Raw genomic sequence first — 16,470 nt, forward strand, 5'->3', positions numbered from 1 at the left:
CCGCTTGAAGTTCTACCAAAAGGCAGTGAGAGCAGCAAAATCTAAATATTTATCTTGTTTAAGTGCAAATGCTGCCTCGAGACCTAGGGTGGTTTCCAGCACCATAGACATTCTTTTAAACCCACCTGTCAGTGTCTTCCTGAACAGTATGTCCAAGACCTGAGCGCTATTTCTCAATTTCTTTCTAAATAAAATTCAAATCATTTGATGAGCCATTTTTCAATTGTTGCTAATCACTACATGCCGATACTAGTTCCTTTTAGGGCAGTGCATAGTCGTCTTTTTTAATCAGCTTTCTCTTCCCAGCTAGTTGATATAGTCCTGCATATGAAACCTTCCAATTATCCACTAGATATTTTAACTTCACACCTGTTTAAAGATACTTTCAGAGTCCTTAGCACAATTGTTTTGGCTATTATTAACAACTGCCTTAAATCTGGTATAATGCCAGGCAATTTTAAACATACAATTTTTCATCTACTACTTAAGAAGCATACTCTTGATCCCACAGTTCTTTCAAACTAAACACCAATTTCTAAGGCCCCATTCCCATCCAAAATCATGGCAAAAGTGGTTTCTTTGTTGTTACTTTCATATCTGGAGGATACCAATTTATGTGATGCGTTTCAGTCAGGTTTTAAAACACTCCATAGTACAGAATCTACTTAACCTTGGACTTGGGTTCTTGTGCACTTTTAGTTCTATTGGATCTAAGTATAGAATCTGACACGGGGAACCATGGGGTTCTGTTAAAACAGCTTGAGTATGAAGTCAGCATTCAAGGTTGTGCATGGAAATGGTCCTACCTTAAAAGTAGATCTATGTTTGTTAACATAGATGGTAACTTCTCTCAGCCAGCACTTCTCATAAAGCATTCCTCAAGGTTCCATTTTAGCCCCTCTTTTATTTGCACTATAACTGAGGAGGACCATATTTCAAAAACATGGTGTCATTTGCCACTGATATGCTGATGATACCGAGCGATATCTTAAAGTCAGACCTGACATCATTTCATCAGTAATAAGCTTGTGGAATGCTTTGATAATACTAAATATTGGATGGAGCAAAATTTCCTACAACTAAATGAAAATAAAATAGGTCATTATTTTTGGTCCTACCTCATCTATTGCTGAAACTGGCACTCAGTTAGGCTCCTTGTCAGCAATGATTCATAATGAATCTGGGTATCATCATTGAGTCGTCACTAAGTTTTGATAAACAAATTTCCACAGTAGTAAATTCCAGTTTGTACCAACTGAGGAAAAGCTGAAAACAAAAATCTTTTCACTCACAGAAGGACTTGGAAACAGTCATTCATGCTTTTATTACATCTCACCTAGTCTATTGTGACTCTTTATATTTGGGATTGCCCAAATCTGCTGTGTTGTACCTTCAACTGGTTCAAAACACAGCAGCTCTCCTGTACTAGTCTCTCTCCTAGGGCTAACAGTGAGATTTCATACTGATTTTAAAATGGTGTTCTTGTTTTTAAAGACTTGCATAGTCTTGCTCCAAAATGCATCTGTGATCTCATTCATCCCCACGAGGCACTGAGGGTATTGAGATCATCTGGATAACTACTACTCATAGCTCCAAGATCTTGATCTCAGCTTAAGTGTAGGGGAGACAGACTCAGTTGTTGCTCCTAGGCTTTGGAATGATCTGCTTCTCCACATCAGGTCTTCTTCTTCTTCTATCAAGGGTTTTAAAACTAGCCTGAAGACCCACTTCTTGTCTTTGATCTTTTACTGTGTGTAAGGGTGTGAGGGATGGTGTTAATCGATTGCTTTATTAATCTATTCTTCCCTTATTGTTTGTACTGTGTTTATTTTATTGCCGCTTTGTACAGCACTTTGACTCAGTGCCTGCTTTTCTAAACGTGATTTTATAAATAAATCTGACTTGATTTAATATTTTTTACTATTATGTGTAACTAAGAGCTGTGCAGGAGTAATAAAGAATAGGGTAATAACATGATTTTGGGTTACATAATATTAGTAATGCAAGTCAAAACTGTTAATTCTTAATTTGTATAACACAAATGTTAGGTGTAGTTTCCATTCTTAAAGTAGAACACAAAAGAACTAAACAAAGAGGAAACACAAGCAACTAAATTTACATTATGACTGAAGGTTACAAATCATGAGAAAAGTTTTGAAAGTTACCTGAATTTAACCCATAGGTCATACAATATACATTTTTTACAGTAAAGGGATCATGCAGGTTATATAAGGATGCAGGTTATCTAAATATTTGTAAACACAATCCTCACTCTCTCTGCAATAAAAAATTATCAGATAATGTATACAAGACTCCCTTTAATGCTGTAAAGGTCCAGAATCGGTTAACCGCAAATTGAAATCAGAAAAGCTTTGAAAACCAAAAGTTTTTTTTTCTCCTTAAGGTCTTCACTTCATATAGACAACTTTTCATGCACTGACAACCAGGAAATGTTCCCAATGATCATTTTTGTCAGCAATTATCAAATGAATAGGCTGGCTGCAGCCTGCTCTGAAACCTATTCAATGTTTTATAATATAAAATCTTGTAATTGACCAAAAATGAAAAATATTCTTGAATAAAACAGAAAAGCCATCAAAATATTCATTGGAATATTTCCTGCTACCAATTTGTGGTAATCCCCCAAAAACATATGAAAATAAAAAAGTGGGTTTAAAGATAAGCACAGTGACTTTTCTTCTCCTTAAGATTGGGTCTACTGGGTTTAGGGGACAAAAAGCAATCACCGTGAAGTGGACGCATGTACACAAATACATATACATAATGTGTACAGTACATATACATAATAGTACATAAATGTTAAATTAACATTTAAAGTATAAATATGAAAGCAACAGTCCATTATGCAATCTATTTGTTAATGTAATATCATAAGAGTGACTTTAACACTGGCGATTCATGTAACTAAATAATTAAAAGCATTTTACTTTTCACCCATGTTTAATGTAACTCAGCAACTGTGCAGTGTTCTTCAAAAGACATGTATAGGGAAAAAAATAGGTAATGCAACACTTGAAAATACAGTACTTGATAAAAAAAAAGCCGTAATATAATCCAGTAGTCCATAAAGGAAAGATAAAAGATAAAATCGCCCATAATTGCTAAAAGACATTAAAAGCAGTTATTAATATCAAACTTGGTCTTAACTCCACAGTCATTCTTTCTGTTTGTACCATGCTTTGAATGTTTGAATAATCAATCAATACATTGTTCTCTTTAGAACCTTCCCTCTAATGGATGAAAATGACAGCTTAGGTTTTAAGGTGTATTATATGTTGCATGTGGTGTTACTGAAAGAAATAAATGAAGAAACAAATACATAAAAAATAAGCAATTAAAAACATTGAAAATCATTTAAATATGTTTTTAAACTTATACTCATTCTGTTTACTCAGAAATTGATTTTTTATTATTTATTACCACATTTCACAATATATTTATTTATTTGGACCAGGGTTTCAGCTCCGCTGAGCAAATCCAAAGATGGGTGAGACGAGGGCCTGGGAAACAGAGAACTGGTCAAAGAATGTGAGATGTAAAGTGATTTTGATTTTATTCTGGTTTTAATGAATTATTTATTCATTAGTTATTTGTCGTACATAGCGTACATCAGGGAATAGTTGAAAGTGTCACCATAGAGACCTTTAAATTTCAATCGATAAAATTTAGAAAAGTAAAATGAATAGGAAGTAGTACATTACTTTTAGCTAAATACAGTAGCTCAATCTTGTTCAAAGCTTGTCTTGGTTTGTTCTTCTTCTTTATTTAGCACAACCATTTAACTGTAGTGATGTCAAAAACCCAATATACATGTTTAAATGAACTGAGGTGTTGTCACATTTGAGGCTGACAAAGCACATGAAATACTAACCTGCAAGCTGGTTACTGTAAAGTTTGCTATTAGTCGAATAACTTCAGGATAGTTTTCTACTTTAACCAACTCTCCCAGCTGGTAGTTACTTTTCAGTCGAGCCAGAAGTCTACAGAACTCATGATAATTATTTGGGTCTGACAAACTCTGGTAAAGAAAAGAAAAATATCAGTAGTATTAAATTGTATAAAATTATTTCTTAACCAAAAGGAAAGATTCAAGTGCATTTGTTAATGTAATAGTTTAACAAGTTAAAAGGTAATCAAAGAACAGCTTGAGACATTTAAACCTACCAAATGTAAAAATTACCAGAATCCGCCAGAAATACGCCATAGGTAGCCATTTAGTTCACATTCTCTAAAGATAGAGATAATGATTGAAAAAAAAAACACAGAATAAACACCATCCTTGACTGTGAATCGGGTTTCAAATCCAACACTGTGCACAGAGTTGAGTTCAACTATACCTACAGTACTCAGTGTTTTTCATAAGCACAAGCTCTGGTTCCTTCCTGGCCAATAAAGCTACATGCCATGCCTCCAGAGCCAATTTTGACAGCCAAGTATGCCTGGATCTGTTTTCCTCTTGCTCATCACCCTGCTGGTATTGCATTTAACACTCACCCTTTACTTTGCAGGTTATTAGCCATTATGGCAGTCTCACAGAGCTATTCTTGACTGTGAATGGACAAACTTCATACCTCTACTGGACTTCACTAAGCAAACATCAACCTCAACCCAAAAATTTCTGGCTTTGTTTCAGGATTTTGCCCTGCTTTATCTTTCTGAAAGAGGTTTTTCAGATTTACTGTATTTAGAACCATGGAGAAGATAACATAGCAACATAGTACACTTAAATAGGTTTATATACTGTATGTAAAAATGGCACGGTAATAAACTCTTCTGCTTTGACAGTATACATGTTTATCTGACCAATACAGCAGCAAACTGAGCATGCTCTAAGGAATAACCCACCACTAGGTTAGTTTACCTTCTTTATTAAATTTAATTCATGAAAAAAAAATGACAATTTACGTCTGTAACAACACAGTTAGGGTCGGGGAATGAAACAGTAAAGTGAGCAGAATGCAGTAACCATTTGGTCTTGCACTGCATATCGTATTCAGTTAAAGGATATCTGTTGTTTTTTTACCTTTTTGATGTACCCGACCAACATTTTGATTCCTCTGTACCTTTATTTGTCCAGGACAAAAGGTTCATAAGACATTATTTTAAAAGTGGCATGACAAGTAAAAACCCAATAGAAAGTATAAGCAATTGACAGACATCAAGTATGCCATTACTTTTTATTTCTGCAAACTACCAAATTCCCCTTCATTCTGTTTGCACTGAGAATATTTTCAATTAGAAGTTCGGCAGGTAAATGTACTGTCTACCCAGAAAAGTTGCATCTCAGTTAGTCTATTCATGTCCAAACATATACATATTTTTTGCTACATGGAACTAGGCATTTAACATACCAAAGATACAGTAAAAGTGGAGTTTGACAAATGCTATTAAAACCAAGTAATACAAGTGCCTTCTTTTTACAACAGGTGAACTCAAAGTGTTTGTCAGAAAGTAACAAATTATGCCATCGTTCAAAAAACAGTGGTCATAATTATGTCTTTCTTGGTTCTTATGAGCCCACTTAACTTTGTAATCTATAGTTCTTGTCTCTGCTTCTAAGCTAGAGCTTTAGGCATGGTGGTTTGCAAGATGAAAGGGCAGGGACTATTGTTATTTTCTATTGTAACTTGAGGAGGCCTCACAGTCACCATCTTGCAGGATTAACAAGATTACAAGCTATGTGGTAAGCTACTAACAAAATGCAACAGCTTTCTGAACTTAAAGCCACCCATTTTTAACCTGCTTTTGCCTTTATACCTGAGATTTTTGTGCAATATGTGTGCAGATCTGAAAAGCTACTATTCTGTTACAGAATAGGTCCTTTAAGTTGTATTAGGATGCTTGACTTCAAGTACAAACTTGTTCAGTAGATGCAGGTAAGAAAAGTCTGTCTCAGACAAATTATTCTGATAGCAACAATAGCTATTTCTTGTGGGCTGCAAATAAAGAAATATTATTCACATTTTAAAAACAAAAAATATATATTACAGATTTACAGAATTGTGCATTCTGACAAAATAACAGTTTAAAAAGTATGCACATTAGGAATATTAAAGCATTTTAATTCACTTTAGATCTACAGTAATGTTATTTTTATATTCACAACTTATTTTGTTATAAAAATAAAACTCTGCATTTTGTTTGTGTGGTGGAGATAATATTACAGATAAAACAAAACAGTGTTAAGCAAGAAACATAAATGGAGACCAATAACTCCTTAGGTAACACAAATCTGGAATCTCTAAGCAGAAAGACACAGTTTAGTTTTCTGTGCTGATAAACACCGCAGACAGACCAAGTTTAGAAAGTAAAGATATTGTTTATCATTCTAAAGATAATGGATTATATAAAATTTAATTATGATAAGTAAAACATTATGAATGTTTTCATATTAGTTGCATACTTACTTGTGGGTTTTCCAGTATTCTTTTCACTCCATCAACTAGATGAGACAAGAATTTTGCTCTTTCTGCATTGTTAAATAAAGATCTTCTAACTGAAGCAATTTGAACTAAACATGATAACACCTGTGAAAACAAAGTTAGACTATTAATATTAATATCATATATACACGGTTCACAAGAAAATGTTTACTACCCTCCTTGGTCTGTCATTATGGTTAGTTGTCCTCTCTATCCAGCAGAGCGGCATGCCTATTTACCCTATCCCTCTAGCCTCCAACTTTCAAACTCTTGTTTCCTCTCTATGATCTTAGCCCTTCCCCTATCCTATTGCTTAATTTTATTCTGTTTGATGAAGATTTGCCCTAGGTATAGTCTGAGACAACTTTAATTTTAAACTCCCATTGTCATTACGTTAGGTAGATTGCCCAGAGGGGACTGGGCGGTCTCTTGGTCTGGAACCCCTACAGATTTTATTTTTTTCTCCAGCCTTTGGAGTTTTTTTTTGTTTTTTCTGTCACCCTGGCCATCAGACCTTACTCTTATTCTATGTTAATTAATGTTGACTTATGTTTATCTTTTATTGTGTCTTCTATTTCTCTATTCATTTTGTAAAGCACTTTGAGCTACATTTTTTTGTATGAATATGTGCTATATAAATAAATGTTGATTGATTGATTGACTTCTGGGCCATAACTTAATTAGGCCACAAGAACTCAAGTCAAATTAAAATGTAACAATTGGAATACTGGTTGTTAGTAGGACAGTACTAGATTCTGATCATGTTTATCTAATCTTTCTCTTCAATGGACCACCCAGTATAAACTTTTCTATCTGGGTATGTTGTCACCTAGGTGGCCTTGCGACATCTCATTCCAACTGTGAATGTATCATTCAGCTTACTGTGAACACTAAGCAGTGGTCTAAATGCTATATTTTTGGAAAGAACTGTAAATCATACCTCTATAAAAGTTCAGGGCAAATGCTGATGGTTTTAGTTTGAAATAAAAATTGCAAGTAGTAATTAAAAATATGGTGGACAGCACTAATGTTATTTATGGAGTTTGTGTTAATAAATAAACTTTATAGTTAGAACTACAATTCTTTAAAGTGTACATCTATCCATCCACTATCCAACACGCTATATCCTAACTACAGGTTCACGGGGGTCTGCTAGAGCCAATCTCAGCGAACACAGGGCGCAAGGCAGGAAACAAACCCCGGGCAGGGTGCCAGCCCACCACGGGGCACGCACACACACACACACACACACACACACACACACACACACACACCAAGCACACACTAGGGACAATCTAGAATCGCCAATGCACCTAACCTGCATATCTTTGGACTGTAGGAGAAAACCAAAGCACCCGGAGGAAACCCACGCAGACACGGGGAGAACATGCAAACTCCACGCAGGGAGGACCAGGGAAGCGAACCCAGGTATCCTTACTGCGAGGCAGCAGCGCTACCACTGCACCACTGTGACGCCCTTAAAGTATACATTAAATGTGAAAATTAAAAACATTCTCTGAAAAAAGTGTTTCTAGTTACATCTACTATTCAAATGCATTTGAAAGGATTTATCAAGCTAATTTTTAGTACAAAATGAAGATGAATAAATGCATTCACTTTAACTTTCAAGCACATAGCGACAGCTCTTCATACACAGAAAAGCAACAGAATCAAACAGTCAATAGATGTGAATACAGAGTCACTTTTTCATTTAGCCTGAAACATTTTTTAAATTAAAGCAGCCTACATAAAATATGTTTTCAAAGAGTATGAGCATGACCTGCTTTAGCATTTATGTTAAAGATAAACCCATGAATTAAAATCTACAATAATTTCTAAGAAGATTTTGAATCCTTAATTATGAAAACGTAAACGATCGTTTTCTCATCATTACGAGCAAAGCCCATCTTCCTCATCTGTCTCAAACAAACTTTACATGAAACCCTCATTTTAGTAACCATATATAAGGATAGGTTTCTAGTTATGTGAAATACAGAACACAAGAAATTCTTGTATAGAATTTAAAGACTGCAAACCCAATGACTGAATGCCTGTTTAATTACAGTACTCTAAGCCAGAAAATACAATTGAAGGATCAAACAGTTTATCTCTCCTTTTAACATTTGAAAAAAACTAATCAAAATACTTTAGTTTTTTGAAATTGTTACTAACAGTTGTTTCATATTTGATTTTGCAATCATGAAATGTGAAACTCACTCAAAGTCGCCTGCTCAAATGATTAACAAAAAATATGTGAAACACAATTTAGCTTTGCAGTGCAGCCACACTAATCCACTCATGCATGCATCAAAAAATATTTTCCTGTCCTTTTGAACATAAAGAAAAATGTGGCATATGGGCTAAAATTAGCTGTTTTTGGGGTTAGGTTTTTAACACTAGAATTACCAGAGCCTACGAAAAAACTCGTAAATCCGTCCCACCTTAAATCGCTTCTTAAAATCGTTCACAGCTCTCCACCAGCGTCTTTTGTCATCTAAATGTGCTGATAAAAGTCAGGCTGCAAAGCAGCCGGCTATTCCATCCCCCCACCGACTTAGAATGGGCACAAACTTCTCCCAGATCATGCCTTGATTGATTTTCTGGGAGTGAAGTGGAGTTTTAGAGTGGAAATAATAGATCGTTGTTTGGAACACACGCATTTAATGTCTGTTCCGTTTCTACAGTAATCTGTGTAAACACATTGTTAAAACAGAAATGTTTTTTATATTCTACTAGTAGATGACAAAATGTAGGCATAAACTATATAATGTATGAAGCCTGAAGTATCACACAAATACTTTCACGATTTACCTTTATTTATTTACTTACTTCCTAAAGCCTAAAGTCACAAGTAGTGTGCAGAGGGCATGCGCAAAAATGTGTGTAATGCCACGAAAAGTGCCTGCTGACACTTAAATATGCAAGCAATGGTATGTGCATTCTTGCTCCAATGTAGAAGGGAGCTGAGTTTACCTCTGTTACAGCGCGTCTATGTGAAAACAGCAGTATCAGATGCTGGGGCGGGGTGTGTATGGGCTCGTGAACCCGGCCGAGATAATAAAACTGACTAAAAAAAAAAAAAACAAAGCTAACCTTTACAAGTAGCATAAATTACACTGGCTGTTACAGACTGAAATCAAATGTATGTTTTTATTCTAAAATAGTAAGACTAAGAACAGTTTACTTCTCAAAACGGAGTCGTGCAGGATCGAACTCGCAACCTTTTGATTCCCAGTCGGCGGCTGATTCTATTGTGCTACGGAGGCAGTCATAATAAACGGGTGTCAATGTCACATGTTAAGGCGGCTTTTTGTTTCTGCAGTTATATTTTTGAATAAAAGCGCAATTGCTGTGTTAGATTTGTACCTTCTGTGAAAATATTTATTTTGATATTTGGACTTCAGGCTTCATACATTATATAGTTTATGCCTACATTTTCTCATCTACTACTAGAATATAAAAAACGTTTCTGTTTTAACAATGTGTTTACACAGATTACTGTATAAACGGAACACACATGAAATGCGTGTGTTCCAAACAACGATCTATTATTTCCACTCTAAAACTCCACTTCACTCTCAGAAAATCAATCAAGGCATGAGCTGGGAGAAGTTTGTGCACGTTCTAAGTCGGTGGGGGGATGGAATAGCCGGCTACTTGCAGCTTTTCTTTTATCAACACATTTAGATTAACAAAAGATGCTTGCTGAGAGGTGAGAAAGGTTTTAAGAAGCGATTTACGGTAGGACGGATTTACGAGTTTTTTCGTAGGCTCTGGTAATTCTAGTGTTAATAAATAAAACTAAAAACCTTTCTTCCCATATCAATGGTATAAAGTTTGCTGGCTGCAGAACAGAACAGCACAGTTTTGCATTTTTTTTGGGAAGGAAAACTCATTTGTTATATCACTAGTTAAGGAAAGACACAAAAATGTTATCGTTTAACCACTTATATAGTAAGGGATTTTTGACATTATTGTGCTTAAATTACATCCCTAAAAATAAATGCTTAAGGTAATACCATCTATAAACCACTCCACATCAAGATCACTAGTTCCCCTCATATGTTTGCTTCATCATGACTATCCACAAGGCAGCGTAGATGACCTATGTGTAACCTGATTCTCACAGTTATGTGGTATGCTCAAGTGTAATAAACATCAAGAAGTTATCCACAGTATCTGTTCCCTTAACATCACTAAAAATATTGTTAAGTGGGAGTGAAGCATTAGGAAGCATTAGTCAATTACATTCACCAACATAGACATGAGACTTCTACAAGCTATTCCAAAGCCTAAATGTCAATGAAACTGGAACTAAATAGTTCTTTAAACTATTAAAAGAAAAAATAATCAGTAGTTCAATCTCAATAGTGCTTACAGGTAGCTCTGCTGGTGTATGCATATCAATTACAGAAATGTACTAAAAACATAAATATTTTCCTTTTTTATTAACAAAGAAAGGCTTAAAAACAACAGATTAAAATAATATATCAACAAATATTCATTTTGATTTTTAGAAATTATGACAGTATGGTAATAACATTTTCAATTAGGATTCCAGGGCTACAAAGTTTATTTATATGAAATACATTAATATTATTTTAAAAGACCTTCAGTCAAACTGACCAAAACACCAAAGATTTAAGTAAGTTACACCTCAAGTTTAAAATCAAAGGCACTTACCAAAGGAGAGAGCGTTGGAGGAATGGAATGATACAAATCAAAAAACAGCTGTAGAGTTGAAGAATCCAAAAAAGCTAAAAAAAAATATATATATATTTTTTTTATTTTAAATAACAAGGAAATACAATTTTAATTCACTCATGATAGGTAAATAAACATTGTGATATTACCATAGGAAATAAAATTAACCATAATGCAAAAATATGTATAATACTGATTTAACATTCATTTTCTGAATGTACTGCTTCCATGAATGGCTCAATCTCAGTATCTATTAACAGCATCCTTAAAACACACAATCACTCCTCAGGGTTATCAATAAACCAGCATTTTGAAGAGCACATAAATATTACACTGTAAATATAATTAAAAAAAAATTTGATTTTGAGAAAAATGTTTCTGAGGGCCTTGGAAGAAATATGGTGCTATGAGGGCATGAGGAATTTTAAGGGATTAAAAGGTGACATAACCATTGTGGGTTCATAATCCCACCACTGACACTGTGTGACCCTGAGTAAAGCATTTCATCCACATGTGTTCCAAATGGAAAAAGAAAAACAGAAACATAACCAATGGCATTTCAAATGTCGTTAAGTCACTTTGGATAAAGGCGTCGGCCAAATAAATAAATGTAAATGTAGCATATGACAATAAAGGGGGAGTGGTAAAACAATTGTTGACATTTTTCCTATGTTACCACAAAAGTTAGTTAATAAAATTCATATAACTTTTTTGGATATACTTTATTAATCCCTGATTTCAGGAAATGTTTTCCAAAAACATATTATTAATGCTCAGTTCATGGTTAACATTTAAGGAATATATTTTTTTGTGTTATAACAATTACAAAAATAATTTTAAAAAATTGTGACAAGAGATGCACTGAAATAATTTTTTACACCAAAAATAACACTGAGTATTTAATAAACACTGTATCAGTACTCAATAACAAGTACCAATTCAAGTACTTTTACTAGAAGTAAAAGAATGTGTTTTCAACAACACATATATGAGAACAGTACAATTTTATTTAATAAGCCACAGTGACTGAAACCTATTATTAATAAAACAGTAATCATACTATTCTTAGAGTTATATTTATTTCAGTTAATAATAATTTCATAATTTTTGGTGTGAATATGAACTGTACATTATGCCAGTTGAGTTTGATTTCTGGGAATACCTTATTTTAAACACCTACTGCCATGAGCACAAAATTCTGAGCCGTATACATGCACCACTCAACATCACAGGTAACATTTTTCATATCAAAGGAAAATATGGAGCTATTATGAATCAAGGCTGAAATCCACGGCTTTGAAACAAAAATCCAGCAATGATAGGTTAGAACTTTACAATTTCTATTATTCACATTTTTGTAACACAGCCACTCCCAGAGACCTATTCCACAATTACCTGTTTGGACAGTATGTATCTGGATATGAAAAGTCTTGGGAAAGCAATTTTTAGATGTTCCCAAACTGAAAAACAACTTTTGCTTTTTTTTTTTTTTGTTTGAGTGTGACAAGGTTGATCTCTAGAACCTCTAAACAGACAACTCTACTCTTATGGTAAGAGCCTAATTAGTCAGATTACACTAAATTAGATGTGATTTTTGACAAAAATATTCAAGTTCTAACAGACATTCTTTATATAAATACTTAAAGAAATTAATTTAAAGAGAATGTGTATCCCTGGCACTGTAAATTTGGGGACTTGAATCTGACACCATTTTAGTTAATGTCTTTTTTACTCCACAATAGAAAAATTGCTTTTTAATTAAATATAAATAACCAGATTTATACACCAAAGCTTGAATTTTGTTTAAAAAATATATATGAAAAAAATATATAAAGATGCAAACAAAGATACTAGTGAAGGGCGGTATGACCAAAATTCTATATCATGGTATTTTTCATAATTATAATGGTTGCACGGTATTGGACAGTATTTTTTCTCCATGCATCAGTGGATGTTAAGCAAATTTTCCACTGCAATTACTGGCTAAGAATAACCTATTCCACTGTCATGGGAATTGTACATTGTACAAAAAACATTTTAATGTGCACAGAAGTATTAATACAGGTTTGCATGGCCCCATAAAGTGATATTTTTCAAGGGGGTGGCACTAATGTTGAGAAGGAATCGCATTGCATGACAGCTGCAGTCAAAATATAGAGCCTGTTTATTGAACAATATTTGCAAACAACTTAAACAAAAATTTTGACAACATATTTTCAACCATCCAAAGAAGCATTTAAACTTAGTAAAATATCCAGAGGTGCTTGTCAAAAGTTGTACTGCACTGAACAATGTCTTTGAAAAGGAATAAATAGTAAATATTTTTTGTAAACTAACTACACTTTGTTAATGTTAACAATCTCTGTCCACTGATATGTTAAAGCGACTTTTGAAACAACTTTACCATCATTAAACTGCATAAATATTTAAACTAATAAATAATAACAATAAAATAAATAATAGTGCAACTTCCAGTAACAATACTATTACTTCCAAGACTTCAAGCCCAGGTGCATTACACAGTATTAACCAAATAAAAATGAAATAAAATAAAACAAGGGCAACTTGGTGATGACATCTTTACCAACTGAACCATCATTAAGGCAAACTGCATTAATATGGACCTTGCTTGAAGCTAAGCTATATACATAAATAATAAAACTGCAACTTGCATTTATAATGCTATTTGTGGTATAGCCCTACGGAATTGTATTAGGGCCACAGTGAAGAAAAAAAAATACATATAAATGCTTTGTTAAGTGTTCCCCGACACAGTTGTTAATCGCTACGCTCTTCTTAAACTAACTTCCTCTGGCACTAAGAAGCAGTGATCACCGCACAGAATACATTCACTTCATGATATTCCTGCTCTCTGAAAATGTAGAATGCTAAGATAATTTTTCATGATGAAATGCATTAAAACAGGTATTAAACATGCACGGTAGTGAGGCGGTAGTGCTGCTCCCTCGCAGTAAGAGGTCCCCAGGTGTACGTTCAGTGAAGAGAACTTTATGGCAGATGTGACGAGGTTCCAAAAATCTGGATATATGAATGGGTATCGCACAGGTTTAACTTAAATATTGTGTAAATGTTGGGTTCGTGATCTGGTGGTCGAAGATACGAACACAGAATTCAATGGATGTTCTTCTAAGCGGGCTTTCTTTATTGCATGCGTGCTGTCTCTTTCTAACATATTAAACCCCCAGTTCCTATCCTTCCTTTTTTTTCTCCACATAACCAATCGCCACACGATAAATGTCCTTGTGAAATTAAAACTAGTTATAAACTTGGACCACGGAGTGTTCAGAACTTTAATAAAAAACTTCGTTATACATGTTTAATTATGCCCTCCATTCAGGGTTGCGCCCATCCCAGCAAGTAATGTGTACAATGCAGGAGGAAATCCTGAACGTGGCGCCAGCACATCGCAGGGTGAATACGAGCAATACATACACTAGCAGGGTTAATATAGCATAACAAAACCCCACATCCTACATGACTTTGAAAGGAAACTGAAGCACGTCGAGTAAACCCACCAGAAAAACATGCAAATTCAAAGCAGGGAACACCCGGGACCCCATTGCTGCGAGGCAGCAGTGCAACCACCACGCCACCGTGTCCCCAACATGATTAATACATGCTTTAATGCATTTCATCATGAAAATTATATCAAGTATTTATCTTAGCATTCTAACTGTTCAGGGAGCAGGAATATCATGAAATTAATGTATTCTGTGTGCTGTCTGTGCCTCCTCTTAGTGCAAGAGGAAGTCAGTTTAAGAAGCAGTAGCGATTAATACGGCTCCAGGAACACAACACAAAGCTAATGTGCTACATTACTTATGACGGGGTTTGAGAAAATCTAGTAAATTAAATATTCATTTTAAGATGAAGTTTAGTTTACGATGTTCTATTTTAATAACAAATTATGAGAATAAAGTCAAGATGCCGACTTTAATCTCGACAAACGGCGAATAAAGTGGAAATGTCGAGAATAAAGTCAACATGTCGTCACACTATTTATTACACAGTACCCAGGTACATTACAAAGTATTGAAAAAAATACAACTTGGCTTGCAGTGTTATCCAGTAGTATAGAAACAGTATACACACATTTGAACATAATGGTCCACATCCAACATTTTGAATCCAAAGTATCTCCAGACAACAGATGTGACTCCTTTTTCCAGCAAAAGTTCTTTTGTGTCATCATGTTCAACTTTATCGTCTGCTACAGCTTCAGTTTCAGAATGTTCTCTGTCCATTTTCACCGCTCAATACCTCTACTAACGCATGTACTGTACTCCGCTGTATGTTTGTTTAGCAGTGAAAAAGAGCCCTCTGTGGCATGTGTTTAGCGGTGTAGCAGTGAAAAAGGTCCCCCTTTAACAGTTTCCTGCTGCACCACGTTCTGAACGTTGTTTAGGCAATTTAAACTGGTGTTGCGGTATAAGAAAAATCCATATAACAAAAGTAAAAACAGTTTTCGGTATGAGCCGGTATACGCCCAGCACTAAAAGATACTTTATTTATGTGGTCACACATTTCCAGTAAATATGCTTCATCACACTGCTTTCATCATATCTATGAAAGACCATTATGCAAATATAAAATATGTGTGTTTTAAATGTTGTACAGTAATCCCTCGCTACATCGCGCTTCGACTTTCGCGGCTTCACTCTATCGCGGATTTTAAATGTAAGCATATCTAAATATATATCACAGATTTTTCCCTGGTTCGCGGATTTCTGCGGACAATGGGTCTTTTAATTTATGGTACATGCTTCCTCAGTTTGTTTGCCCAGTTGATTTCATACAAGGGACGCTATTGGTGGATGGCTTAGAAGCTACCCAATCAGAGCATGCTATTACATATTAACTAAAACTCCTCAATGATATAAGATATGCTTCCCGCGCTGTGTTTGATTGTTTGCTTTTCTCTCTCTCTGACATTCTCTGCACCTGACGGAGGGGGTGTGAGCAGAGGGGCTGTTTGCACAGAGGCTGTTTGATGAGAAGATACGGACGCTACTCAAAAAAATGCCGCCCTGACTGCGGTGCTTCGGCATACTTAAAAGCACAAAAGCACTAATTGATTTTTTGATTGTTTGCTTTTCTGTCACCCTCTCTCTCTTTCTCTCTCTGACTTTCTCTGCTCCTGACGGTGCTCCTTTGAAGAGAAGATATGTTTGCATTCTTATAATTGTGAGAAAGAACTGTCATCTCTGTCTTGTCATGGAGCACAGTTTAAACTTTTGACTGAAGGGTGTCATTTCATGTCTAGAGGGCTTTAATAATGTTTATATAAAAATAACCATACAAA

At 34.8% G+C, this 16,470-nt stretch overlaps 1 protein-coding gene across 2 annotated transcripts in view; it reads right to left on the reverse strand.

Annotated features, from left to right (window-relative positions):
* xpo7 (exportin 7) overlaps window positions 1-16,470 on the reverse strand; it is a 289,702-nt gene that overhangs the window by 76,381 nt on the left and 196,851 nt on the right. For both annotated transcript variants that reach the window (XM_039769573.1, XM_039769572.1), the window contains exons 8-10: window positions 11,127-11,200; window positions 6,429-6,548; window positions 3,893-4,039 (exon numbers count right to left, since the gene is read on the reverse strand). In XM_039769573.1, coding sequence (XP_039625507.1) covers window positions 3,893-4,039; window positions 6,429-6,548; window positions 11,127-11,200 — 341 coding nt within the window. The remainder of the gene's footprint in view (window positions 1-3,892; window positions 4,040-6,428; window positions 6,549-11,126; window positions 11,201-16,470) is intronic.

This window comes from Polypterus senegalus, chromosome 11 (assembly GCF_016835505.1).
Source record: "Polypterus senegalus isolate Bchr_013 chromosome 11, ASM1683550v1, whole genome shotgun sequence".
NCBI lineage: Eukaryota > Metazoa > Chordata > Cladistia > Polypteriformes > Polypteridae > Polypterus > Polypterus senegalus.